Source organism: Chelonia mydas, chromosome 2 (assembly GCF_015237465.2).
Source record: "Chelonia mydas isolate rCheMyd1 chromosome 2, rCheMyd1.pri.v2, whole genome shotgun sequence".
In the NCBI taxonomy this organism is placed as follows: Eukaryota; Metazoa; Chordata; order Testudines; family Cheloniidae; genus Chelonia; species Chelonia mydas.
The window spans coordinates 77563122-77575907 of NC_057850.1; the positions used below are offsets into that span (position 1 = coordinate 77563122).

At 41.9% G+C, this 12786-nt stretch overlaps 1 protein-coding gene across 1 annotated transcript in view; it reads left to right on the forward strand.

The window, feature by feature from the left end:
• Nucleotides 1-297: 297 nt before the first annotated feature.
• Nucleotides 298-12786, forward strand: part of KCTD1 (potassium channel tetramerization domain containing 1) — a 145968-nt gene continuing 133479 nt past the window's right edge. Inside the window, exon 1 of the mRNA XM_037892716.2 lies at nucleotides 298-519. Within this exon, the coding sequence (XP_037748644.1) occupies nucleotides 511-519 (9 nt within the window). The 5' untranslated portion in view covers nucleotides 298-510. The remainder of the gene's footprint in view (nucleotides 520-12786) is intronic.

The following is a 12786-nucleotide window of genomic DNA, read 5'->3' on the forward strand; positions in this document are numbered from 1 at the left end:
ACACTCCATCCATTTGCAGAAATCGCCCGCGGAAACGTTACATCAAAACTAATCACAACGATTAAAATCAGCTTTTCTGTGCAAGAGGAGAGTAAAACGCAAGTTGGAGGCTGGAATGAGACTCTATTTTTCCACACACACACAAAACTGAAAAAAATTACACGATCTATCTATCTATATATATATGCACGTTTTGAAGGAGATCAATTTTATGCCCGTGTGATCAGTTAATTTAATTTAACTTTTATTGTGGAGATTGATTTAGACTAGAGGTAGAGACATGAGCTAATTGTATCCTGATCCTTGCCTTGAGGGGTTTCAAAGCCCTGGAGCAACTATTCTCTGTATTTTGTTCTGTCTACCTTAGCCAAGCTATTGCATTTCTCTCTGGTGTAGCGAGGAGAGCAGATCGCTGCTGGGAGAGAGAAATATCGGAAGTGGGGAGGAAAAAGGGGAAAAGGACTTGGGGTGAGAAGAGCGAGAGAGCAAGAGGGAGACTTTGCGGCTTCAATGTTTCAGGTAAGATCTGACTGTTTGGGATTGTTATTATTTGCTAAGGAGGGTATGGCTGGGACTCTGGGCGCAACTCGCTTTTACGCATGTGCCAGGCAATGGGAGAGCGCTGCACCCTCCTATAGCCACAGAGAGGGAGAGAGACACGGGGCTGGCAAATCTCCCACCGCTAGTTCGCTGGGCGAGGGGGATGCGAGCTCCGCTGTGAGCGTGCAGGAACGGACTGGGCGGCGGGGGAGGGAGGTGCGGCGGGATTTTCCCTCCGCGTCCCCCCCCTCCGTTCCCGCCCAGCCCTGCCTGCGAGCTCGCCGCGGCTGTTGCAGCCCGGGCTTCCTGCCGCCGTTTGCTCTCCCTTGCGCACGGCCAGCCCGGCTCCTGGGGGGCGCGTGTGTTGCCGGGGGGGCGGGGGTAAGCGGCTCCCCTGAGCGCGGCCGGGGGGCCAGGCGGGCCCGGCCGGCCTCGCATTGTTCCGCGGCTGGCGGGCGCGGCGCCATTGTGCGGGCGGTGCAGCAGCTCGCGTCCCCTGCCCGCGCGGGCGCGCTCGGGGACCCCCCGCCGCTCCCTGCACACGCGGCCCGGGTCCCCTTGTCCCCCTGGGCGGCGCGGGGCTGCAGGGAGCGGCAGGGAATGGCCGGGGCCGGGCTCGCTCGTTTCCCGCCGGGCCGGGCTCGGCTCCTCGGGGGCCTGCGCTCCCTCGCCGCCAGTATGGGGGGAGGTGCCCGGGGGGCGGCGGCGCGCGGTGCTTTGCCTGCGGGGAGAAACCTGCTGGTGCCTGGAAAGCGCCGCACGGCGCTGCCGCGGGGCCAGGCAAGACTGAGCTCCTCTCGCCGAGCAGCTGATGCCGCTCTGCGGCACGTGCCCCGGGCCCCTGTGCCTGGGCGCGGGGCCCCTGCCGAGCACGTAGCCATTGTCCTGCCAAAGCCTCTTCCGACGGCCCCGAGCGGCTGGGGCGGAGGCAACCTGCTGAGTTCCCGCGAATTGCCGTGGGGAGCTGCTGCTGCTGGGAGAGGTTGGGGGCAGCAGCAGCAGCAGCGCCCAGGAACTGTTCGGTCTCCCTGGGGCTTTGGCGCCCTGGCTTGTCTCTGGGGTGCAAAATCCCGGTGCACTCGCAGTGCGCTTAGTCTGCTGGATACTGCAACGTAGCCACATTCAAATAAATCTTGTGAGTGCGTGGGCTTCCCTCCCCCTTCGCGGTAGAGAGAGGACGGTTTAACATACCCGTTCTTTAAGAAATGTTCCCCTTCTGTTTTCAATCAACTAAGCTGGCAGCTAGATACGAGTTTATTTGCGAATACCCTCTGGGTACCAAGCATGCTTGGATTGTTTTAGCAAATTAAAAACGAGCAAAATGCTTTTACCTTCTCAGCAGTAGACTTTTGAAGAGACCTCATGTTTTTAAGTAAAAGAGGGAAGGGGGGGGGGGGGGAAATCCAGATATACCCGAAACATCTCTGAATGTGTGAAAAGACAAAATGAGTTTTCTTTAAATAGTCCCCTTTAACTAGTAAACTGCTATTAGATTATATAAATTTTAAAACTAAACATTTTATCTAGCCCTTTTTTAATTAAACAAGTTGCAAAGCTATTTCAGCCATTTCTAAGTTAATATTTTATATATGCTATTCTTGATTCATAGTTGAAGGGAAATCTGTTTATATTTTGTTGTGATGTAAGATGGTGCTATTAGTTCACTAGATTGCATGCTGGCTAAAACTATCTTGATCTCAACTCCAACAGCTACTTGAATGTAAGCGATTAGCAGTTATTATAGTGATAACACTGCTGGATTTTTAGTAATTGCACAGTGTGATATCAATGAAGGTGACCAAACAGTGTAGAAGTTTTCCAAATGTAGGAAAGTTTGTCATTCATAAAAATGAATCTTCAATTTATACTTATTAGGTTAAACCACATACTTAAGAGGACATTTTTAACTAGTTCACTCTGAGAGACACTTAGTGAAATTTAATACCATATATTCAAAATGACTGCAGTGATTTTGGTGTATTAATTATGCCTGAAGCATAACAGGGAAATGTTCTCGCACACGCTAGAGGTCCCTCTTATAGCTGTAAGATTGTTAGTGCGTTTACAGTTCTTTTAAGTCTGTGTTTGAATAACATCAACTGTACCTGCAAATATCAACTTAGTGTATTTTTATTACAGTAATGAAGCAGTGACTTCAGTCACACTACTTTTTTGTCATTTGGGTACTTATGAGTGAGATAACGTGCGCATTCATCTGTCTCAGCTCTAACAATCTGATTAGATTGGAACTAATTCTAGGCCAGTGGTTCTCAAACTTTTTGTATTGGTGATCCCTTTCACACAGCAAACCTATGAGCGTGACCCCCCCCCGCTTATAAATTAAAACACATTTTTTTATATTTAACACTATTAAAAATACTGGAGGCGAAGTGGGGTTTGTGGGTGGAGGCTGCTAGCTTGCGAACCCTACCCCCCATGTAATAACCTTGCAACCCCCTAAGGGGTCATGACCCCAAGTTTGAGAACCCATGCTAGATATTGGTTTTAAGAGATTTGAAAATGGAAAAGTGATTTAATATCTATAAATTAAATATCTTTGTTCTAAGAATGTCAGTCCCAAATCCTAAATTTCTTAGTGTTGCTTAATCTTTACTCAGGTAAAACTCCCACTGAAGTCTACAAATAAGTAAGGATCCCAGGTTTTGGTTCATGGTTAATAAGGGAAAAATATTAAAGTGAGTAAAGAGCTGAGTATTAAGTAAGGTTAGGTGATGAAAATAATAGCACACTTATCAATTTGCATATTCAAAATACTTTACAAACATTAACTAATTCTCACAACCTCCATGTAATGTAAGCAAGAATTATCACCATTTTACAGGTGGAGAAACTGAGATACAAATTGGTTCAGTGATTTGCCAGAGGCCCCTTAGCATGTAAATGATAGAGTTGGGATTAGTGGGACAGATTGTAATCTCTTGCCAGTTTAAGATGGTGTAACCATTGACTCCAGCAGAGTTACTTTGATTTAAATCAGATTCAGGTGTCCACTCAGTGCTCTCTCCCCTCTGATTTGGCATTCAGTTTTGAATGGGGCCAAATTAGAAGTAAAAGTTTAGTAGTGGTTCTTAGTGGATTTTTGTAAGTACTTTTTGATTGTGTTCTACTATAAACATTTGAAACTTTAGGACTACTTTTGCTATCCAGACTTTTTATTTTCTCTTACAAAAAACTGGATCAGCATGATTCAAAAATTGGGGTGTTTTGTTTGTTTTTAAAATGAACTAATTTCTCAGGTCTAGTGTTGCTTTTGTTGTTGGTTTCTCAGAAGTTTCACTGGATGAAATCTTGTGTTTTAGGGTGGTGCAAATGGGGAACAAATTATTTTGCATGATCAAGACTTCCATTCATTAAAAATCGTACTCATGCCGAAATGAAAAATTAAATGACTTTATTGGGTATAAAAATGCCTCTTCTTTTCATTCACAAAGGAAATGCAACATGTAAATGACCCGCATACACATTCTCATTGATAGGATTAGGATGAGTTTATGTATGCAGAAAATGTAATGTGAAGGGAAATACCCACTGATCATAACACATCTGGGTGCATGATTTAAAATTAAAATCTTTCACAATTAAAGAATAACATAGCTACCACTCTCAGACAGCACTTCAGATGAGCTAGAATGTACAGGAGTGATGTTTTTGCCCTTTTCTATCCTTACTGTTTTAGAAAATGTGTCATGATATTGCAAAATACGTGCATTTCGGTTTTGACTAATGTCTTCACTATTAATTTTTTGTCATTATTGTGTATTAATAGATACAACATGGCATCACCAAAATATAATGGAAAGTTTCTAATTTCATGAAGCTAACAATCAGTTAATCTAATAAATTTCCTTAATAATCATACTCAGCACTTATGTAGCATTTTACATCTTCAAGGGATTGATAATTAATCAGTGATTTAACACTTTTGTAAGGTCAGAAAACAGATACAGAAGGCTTTATGCCATGTAAATTAGGAGTAACTTATCTGAAGTCAATGGATACTTATAAAACTGTAAGAGAGAACAGAATCAGGCCCATGGAATGTATGTGGCTTGCCTGAAATCACTCTGAGGGAGAGCTTTGTGGAGCTTGAAAGCTTGTGTCTCTCACCAACAGAAGTTGGTTCAATAAATTTATAAAAGATATTGCCTCACCCATGTGGTATTTCTAATATCCTGGGACTGACAGCTACAACAACACCGCATACAGTGGCAGAGCTAGTTAAGGAGGTCCTAGGTCCCAGTTTCATGCTCAGTCCAGTAAACAACACTGCCTCACTTGCAATGTGTGTTCAACACTGCTGTGCTCCCAGAGGAAAAAAGATGTCAATCAGAAATGACTATCTGCAAAGATGCCTTATTTTGGATCCCTGGTGTGCAGCTGCAGTACAGCCAAGTTGGATCTCCTTCCAGGAAACAAATTTAAGGGGCGGGGGGGAGGGGAGGGGAGGGGAGTGTTGTTTTTCACAAAACATAATTCTTAATTTAATTTAATAAATCTTTTGTTGGTCTGCATTTTATTTTGATATCTTTACAATTGGGTAAAACTAAGCTGTGAGATAATTGCATTGATTTCTATGCTCTTGCACCAAGAATTAATTTGCCTTACTATATTAAAATATATATTTCTGTTGTCCTACTTTTTGTGGAATATAATCTCACTTTTGCAGTTTGGAAGAAAAACAGATAAAATGCACATCTTCATTTTATTTTAATTTTATCTGCTTTGCTGTTTGTGCAATTTATAAGTAACATCCATTGCTCTACTTCTCAGGTAATATATATTTGTGTGTGTATATATAGAGAGAGAGCTGTAACTGGTTCCTTTTTTAAACTGATACCTTAAAATTAAAAGGCAAGTTTATGAATGTCATAAGCCAGTTTTGCATATATGATGTATGCTAATACAACACTAACAAACATACTAACATGTTTAGGTTTTCTAATATGAATTTTAATCAGGCTTTTGATCCAAAAATTGATTAACACTCCATATCAGATTGACCCAGATTTGCTTCTGATGCTTGTTCAGTTGCTGTGAGCCAATGCAGAATAAACAGCTCACCTAATATCCTTTTTCTGAATACTGTTCATATGGATACTCCAGTTGACAGCAAAACTTAGGACCTAGAGATGGTTAGCACATGATTGGAAATGCAGCTCTTTTGATATGTGATGCATGTGTAGTCCAAGTGTGTTATGAAGGAGAAAACTCTCTAAATGCTGACATTCTTCCATGCCTCTTGGTTTTTCCTCTCCAGTATACTGAACAAACTTGAATGGGAATTAATACACCTTTTGGGTAGGGGCTTTTAAAAACTAAATTAAAATTGCAATGCATAATCATCTCCATGTGATGGGGAAGGTGATTCTTGCTTATATCCAGAATTGTGACAATCAAGTGGCTTGCTCAGTCTACGAGTCTCAAACTTGGTCTTTTCAACGGTGGTCATTCCCTCTTGATCTTGGTTCTCCATTAAGTTCAGTACCAACCATCAGTTCCAGCATTAGCTTCTTTGGCCCTTAGTCTAAGTTTATTTTCACTTGTGTAAATCAGGAAGTAACTCCAAGTTTATGATTATGAGAGAATGGAACCCTTAAGTGAACATATGAAACTGTTTGAACTAGAGAAGGGACTCACTCCCATGCTGGAGTGAACTTTCAGTGCAGTTGATTTAGATACATTAATTCCAAGTACCTTAATGATGCAACACATCTGCAAAGCATCTGTCTTAATGATTTGTCACTATTGAAATGATCAACATTTTTCAAATGTAAAATTTGTCATTGTAAAGAGACTTAAAAAAAATTAAATTGTGTTTTTCCTTTTTTTTTAAGCCCACCCTTTAAAAAAATTGGGTCTTGATTTTTTCCCTTTTTTCCTCTTCTCTCCCCTAATTTTCAGTGGACAAATGGGGAAAAAATGGGGAAAGCAGGGAAAAGGAAAAATTGGGATTAAAAAACACTGGGGAGAAAAAACAATTAAATTTGATTTTTAAAAATTGTGTAATATTTTGAATAAATGGAAAATCAGTCCTTTTTGAAATCTGGAATGAAAATGAATTTAAAAACTTTCTTGAAAAATCATTATCATTTTTGGATCAACTTTAGTCACTATACAGCAAAACATGCCTGTGTGCTAAATTCAGAACTTGGTGTCTGTATGAAATTCACGATAGGTTCAGATATCTGCCTGAAACCACTTGTTTAATCACATACTGGGCAGTACCCACTGAAACCAAGCAGCCTCTGGTCAGCCGGGCCTGGTTATAAGGCTTTTGCTTATAATGTTTAGCGTAGTGGTTAGAGCTCTTACCCAGACTGGAAGACCACTTGTTCAAATCCCCCCTCTGCCAGATGAGGAGAAAGAATTTGACCAAGGATCTGCCACTTCTCAGGGCACTACCCTAACCAAGGGGCTATAGAGTCATTCACTCTTTCTCTGGCCCAATTAATATTTAATTAAAGTGAACAACGTCAATAGGAGAGATTGAGACCCACATCAGAATAGTCCTGTGGTCAGAGCACTCACCTGAGAGGTGGTTAATCCCTGTTCAGAGCCCTTTGCAGAGTGGTCTCCCTTATCCCAGGTGAGTACCCTAACCACTAGGCTAAAGGTTATGAGGGAAATCCTGTACCTTCCCCCCACACATACCCGCTTTTTTGTGTGGCGCTAGGCAGCCTCTGGGCACACCTATCAGATTGGGCCCTGCATGTGATTTATGTGAAGTAACACCTATCTTCACTGATAGCTTTCAGAAATAGGCATCTCTCTGCAGCCTGGACTTAGGTGCCTAGCTCTGTGAGAGGGATAGAGTTTAGGATTCAACCTCTCCTTGGCATCTCCCATTGGCAAGTGTAGGTGGTTCCCTGCCTACCATGGCTTTGTGGACCATGTTCTACAGTGCCTTTCTCTCCCCTTTCATTGTATAGAGAGCCTAGGTGCCTAATTCAGGCTTTGTGAATCAGTGTTCCTGTGATTTTCTAGATGCCTAAAAGTGAGGCACCGTAACATTGAGTGTCTCAAAACCAGCATCTGTTTGTTGATTCAGGCCTTAAGGGTTGAGCCAAAGTCAAGGGTAATCCATTGACCAACTCCCTTGGATTTCAGTAGACTTTGGATCAGGATCTCAAGGTATCAGTTGAGCTCGCCAACACTTGTTAGGTTGTCTAGGACAGAGCAACCTATTTAAAATTTGAGAGTTATTACTGACAAAAGTAATCCCATATTCTCAAAGGTATTTGGATATTTAGCTCTCATTAATATCAATGGGAGTTAGGTGCCTAATACTTCTGAAGATCTGGGCCAAACTGTTTTATGTGTCAGTCAGTTTTAAGTGATGTAGAAATGGAGAGACACAGTGAAGTAACACTATACAAGTCCCACAGCTAATTCCTTCCTATCAATAACATTATTTATAAAGTTTCAAAGAATGCCTTCTGTCATGAAATCCAAAAGATGTGGCATTGTGAGCTCCTCTTGGGATGTTTACAGCCTTAAAATATTGTAAAGCTTGTAAAACCTAGGCTACTCAACAAAGAAGTGTTACACAAAATAAATATACAGGGCCACATGGTGAACCCCTTATACTGGTGAGAAGTTACTCACCTGAGCAGTCTCACTCAATAGAACTGGTCAAAGTTATCCATCAAACCATTCTGTCAATGGAAAACACCTTCTTTAACAAAACAAATTTTCATGAAATTTTCATGTGGATAAATGTAAAGTAATATGCACATTGGAAAAAATAACCCCAACTGTACATACAATATGATGGGGGATAATTTAGCTACAACTAATCAGGAGAAAGATCTTGGAGTCATCATGGATAGTTCTCTGAAGACGTCCACACAGTGTGCAGCGGCAGTCAAAAAAGCAAACAGGATGTTAGGAATCATTGAAAAAGGGATAGAGAATATCTTATTGCCCTTATATAAATCCATGGTACGCCCACATCTTGAATACTGTGTACAGATGTGGTCCCCTGATCTCAAAAAAGATATACTGGCATTAGAAAAGGTTCAGAAAAGGGCAACTAAAATGATTAGGGGTTTGGAACGGATCCCATTTGAGGAGAGATTAAAGAGGCTACGACTTTTCAGCTTGGAAGAGAGGAGACTAAGGGTGGATATGATAGAGGTATATAAAATCATGAGTGGTGTGGAGAAAGCAAATAAGGAAAAGTTATTTACTTGTTCCCATAATATAAGAACTAGGGGCTATCAAATGAAATTAATGGGTAGCAGGTTTAAAACAAATAAAAGAAAGTTCTTCTTCACTCAGCGCACAGTCAACCTGTGGAACTCCTTGCCTGAGGAGGTTGTAAAGGCTAGGACTATAACAGGGTTTAAAAGAGAACTGGATAAATTCATGGAGGTTAAGTCCATTAATGGCTATTAGCCAGGATGGGTAAGGAATGGTGCCCCTAACCTCTGTTTGTCAGAGGGTGGAGATGGATGGCAGGAGAGAGACCACTAGATCATTACTTGTTTGGTTCACTCCCTCTGGGGCACCTGGCATGGGCTTATTGTCGGTAGACACGATACTGGGCTGGATGGACCTTTGGTCTGACCCAGTATGGCCATTCTTATGTTCTTAAAAATGTCCATTTTTGTAATAAAACTTTGGAGTTTTCATCAGACTGAAAACCACAATTTTTCATAACCCAAACCCTGTCATAACCATACAGCTAAGGGTAGCCTAGAATTCCTCCTTACCTATAAGGGGTTAAGAAGGTCAAATAACCTGGTTGGCACCTGACCAAAAGGACCAATGGGGAAAGAAGATACTTTCAAATCTTGGGGGGAGGAAGGCTTTGTTTTTGTGTGTTCTCTTGGGAAGCAGAGAAGCATCAAGTCAGAAAACTCCTTCTATAAACCATCCTAAAAGTCTCTCATATTACAAAAAGAAAAGGAGTACTTGTGGCACCTTAGAGACTAACACATTTATTTGAGCATAAGCTTTCGTGAGCTGCACTTCATCGGATGCATTCAGCTGTAGCTCACGAAAGCTTATGCTCAAATAAATGTGTTAGTCTCTAAGGTGCCACAAGTACTCCTTTTCTTTTTGCGAATACAGACTAACACGGCTGCTACTCTGAAACCTCTCATTTACAAAAATTGTAAGTAAAAGTCAGGCAAGGCGTGTTAGATTATCTTTTGTTCTGCTTGTGAATGTTTCTTTTGCTGGAGGGAGGTTTATTCATGTTTTTTGTAACTTTGAAACTAAGCCTAGAGGAAGTTCTGCTGTGATTTTGAATCTTTTGTTAATCTGTAAAGTTATTTTCCATCCTGATTTTACAGAGGTGATTTTTACCTTTTTTTTAAAAAATAAAATCCTTATTTTAAGAACTTGACTGATTTCTCTATTGTCCTAAAACCCAGGGGTTTGGGTCTGTGATCGCTTTGTAACCAATTGATTAGGATATTATGCTCAAGCCTCTCCAGGAAAGGGGGTGTAAGGGCTTGGGGGGATATTCTGGGGGAATAGGAACTCCAAGTGATCCTTTCCCTGGTTCTTTGTTAAATCACTTGGTGGTGGCAACGTACCATCCAAGGGCAAAGAATTTGTGCCTTGGGGAAGTTTTAACCTAAGATGGTAGAAATAAGCTTAGGGGGTCTTTCATGCGGGTCCCCACATCTGTACCCTAGAGTTCAGAGTGGGGAGGGAACCCTGACAAACCCAAAATTCTTTGGCTTTAAATTACATTTAGGCAACAACCCAAACAATTTCAAAGAGAATTTGATGAAAACAGGAATGTTTTTGTCTACGTTTTTCACAGTAAAAAAAAAAAAAAATACTGAACAGCGCTACCACTGAAATAAAGAGGACTGCTTGGGTGAACATGTGCTCACCATTGGAAAAGGTTTGCAATCTGCCCCATGGATAGGATCTTTATTTTCGTCCTGGCTGTGTCTTCTAGGCTTTTCTCTTTGTCTTCTTTCTTGCAATATAACAAAATTAATGTTGATTACTTGATTATGTTATTTGATGTTTCTCTGGTTTATTTGTCTGTATTCTTTTCATTTCCATCTTACTCTGTAAAAATGAATAAAGATTTAATCAAGAAATATAAACAGAAAGTCCCTTGCACTAGCTTCCCAAAGCCTCAGCAGCCGGAACTTCCCTTTTGATCTGCTGATCACCTGGCATGCTCTCTGTGAGAATCAGTTTATTTGTAAAACTAGATTATAAACTCTTTTGAGGAAGGGCCCAAGCCTTCTCATTGTTGTGCACAAAGCAGAGCATACTACTGGCACTCAACAAATAATAATAACAACTGCTGCTGCTCAGGAACCAGTATTGCCAGAGGCAGGGAGGGAGGAAAGGGAGGAGTAGCAGACATTGAAAATATTGATAATCCTCAGAGGCCAAGACTTTTAGGGCTTACTAGAGAAGCTCAAAATTAGGGTAAAGCAATATTGTAGAGTCAGAGCTGCTTTATTTCTCCATGTGAATTGCACTAGAGGTATATTTAAATCGTCCTACCAGAATAGATTAATGATCCATTTCTAATCTGACATTTTGCCTCTATCAGTGACCAAGCTTGAATGCCTCAGAACATACTTTAACTCGCTATGTGCCCACTATATACCAAGAACTTTCCAAACAGTGAAGACAGATGGTCCCTGTTCTGTGGGCCTCTTGGACTAACAAGTAGACAGATAAGTTACCAGAGGCAAGAGGAAAAGGGAAGGGGAACAATAATAAGCAGATGAAGCCTAATTTATATATGGCAGCTTGATTCACTGTAAGCAGCATGTCAGAGAGGGTTTTTAACGAGGGGTCGTGTGCAGATATCGTTTTTTTTTGTTTTTCTAAATCTGATGATGTCAGGAAAGTTGTATCGAGCATAGGAGGCCACGTGGAAGAAGGCATAGAGGTGAGCATGGGAGAAGCTGAGAAAGGGGTAAACAAAGCTAGGAACATTGGCAGGGCAGAGAAGACAGGGAGCAACCTGAAGCTTGACAAGGGAGCAGGATTGGGATGGGGACAGTTATGTAGAGCCTTCAGGGTGGTTAAAATTTAAATATGCAATGGCAGATATGGAGCCAGCTAAGAGGTTCAAAGATGGAAGTTACCCAATCAAATTGGCAAGCAAGGAACATGAGTTTAGTGGCTCTGTTTTGTGTGGACTGAAAAGAGGTGATGTGTGTGTCTGGGCAGTTCTTTCAGTTCTGTGGAGGTGAGAGAAAACAGCTGAGACCCAAACTTCAAAAGGGACTTAGGTGTTCAAATGCCTAACTTATATGGCATAACTCTTGAAAATCACTAAAAAGAAAAGGAGTACTTGTGGCACCTTAGAGACTAACCACTTTATAATCACTGGAATGCACAATCCCTGTGTTAGGCACCTAAGCTCACTATATTATGCATAGGGAGAGACAAGTGCCTGAAAATGGCATCCACAAAAGCCAGCACAAGAGGCATGGAGCCACCTAAGACAGCTGAAGGGAGATACCAATGAGAGGGGCAAGTCATAAGTCCCACTCCTGTCACCAAGATAAGTACTTAAGTCCAGACTGAAGAGAAACACTTCTCTCTGCTTGCAATCCACAACTGGCAATGCTCTCCTTGAGTCAGGTGCCTCAGCCATTCTTGCAAAAATAGCTTATGTGCATGCTTACCTCCACACACAGCTGGGGCTGGAGAGGGATGCTCTCTTATAATCTTTAGCTCAGTGGTTTTAATGTAGTCATCCAGGATTTGGGAGACCCTGTTTCAGTTTCCTTCTCTGCCCACTGAGGAGAAGGGATTTGAACAGGGACTCCCATCTCTCAGATAAACATCCCAACCACTGGATGACAGAGTCATTCTCACTCTTTTGCTGGCCAATTAATATTAAACTAGTTAATGCAAAGTTGAACAGCTTCAACAGAAGAGATTGAGAGAGCCCCACATTAGCATATTGTGTAGTCCAGTGGCTAGGGCACTTACCTGAGAGGGGGGAGACCCTTCTCATCATCAGGAAGGGGGGAATATTGAATTAGGACAGTGTTTAATTTGTGCCAGGGCTTGCTAGGGCTGAGCCCCAGCACCTCTAGGCTTGCTGCATCAGTTCTGAATGTAGAAAAATTGTTTGAGCCCCTGCACCTCTTTCATTACAAATTAAGCACTGAATTGGGGTCTCCCACACCCCAGATGAGTTCCTGAGCCACCTCCTCCCACGTTTTGTGTGGAGTTAGGTAAATTCTGAGCACACCTGCAGGTGAGATAGGTGGGGCAATC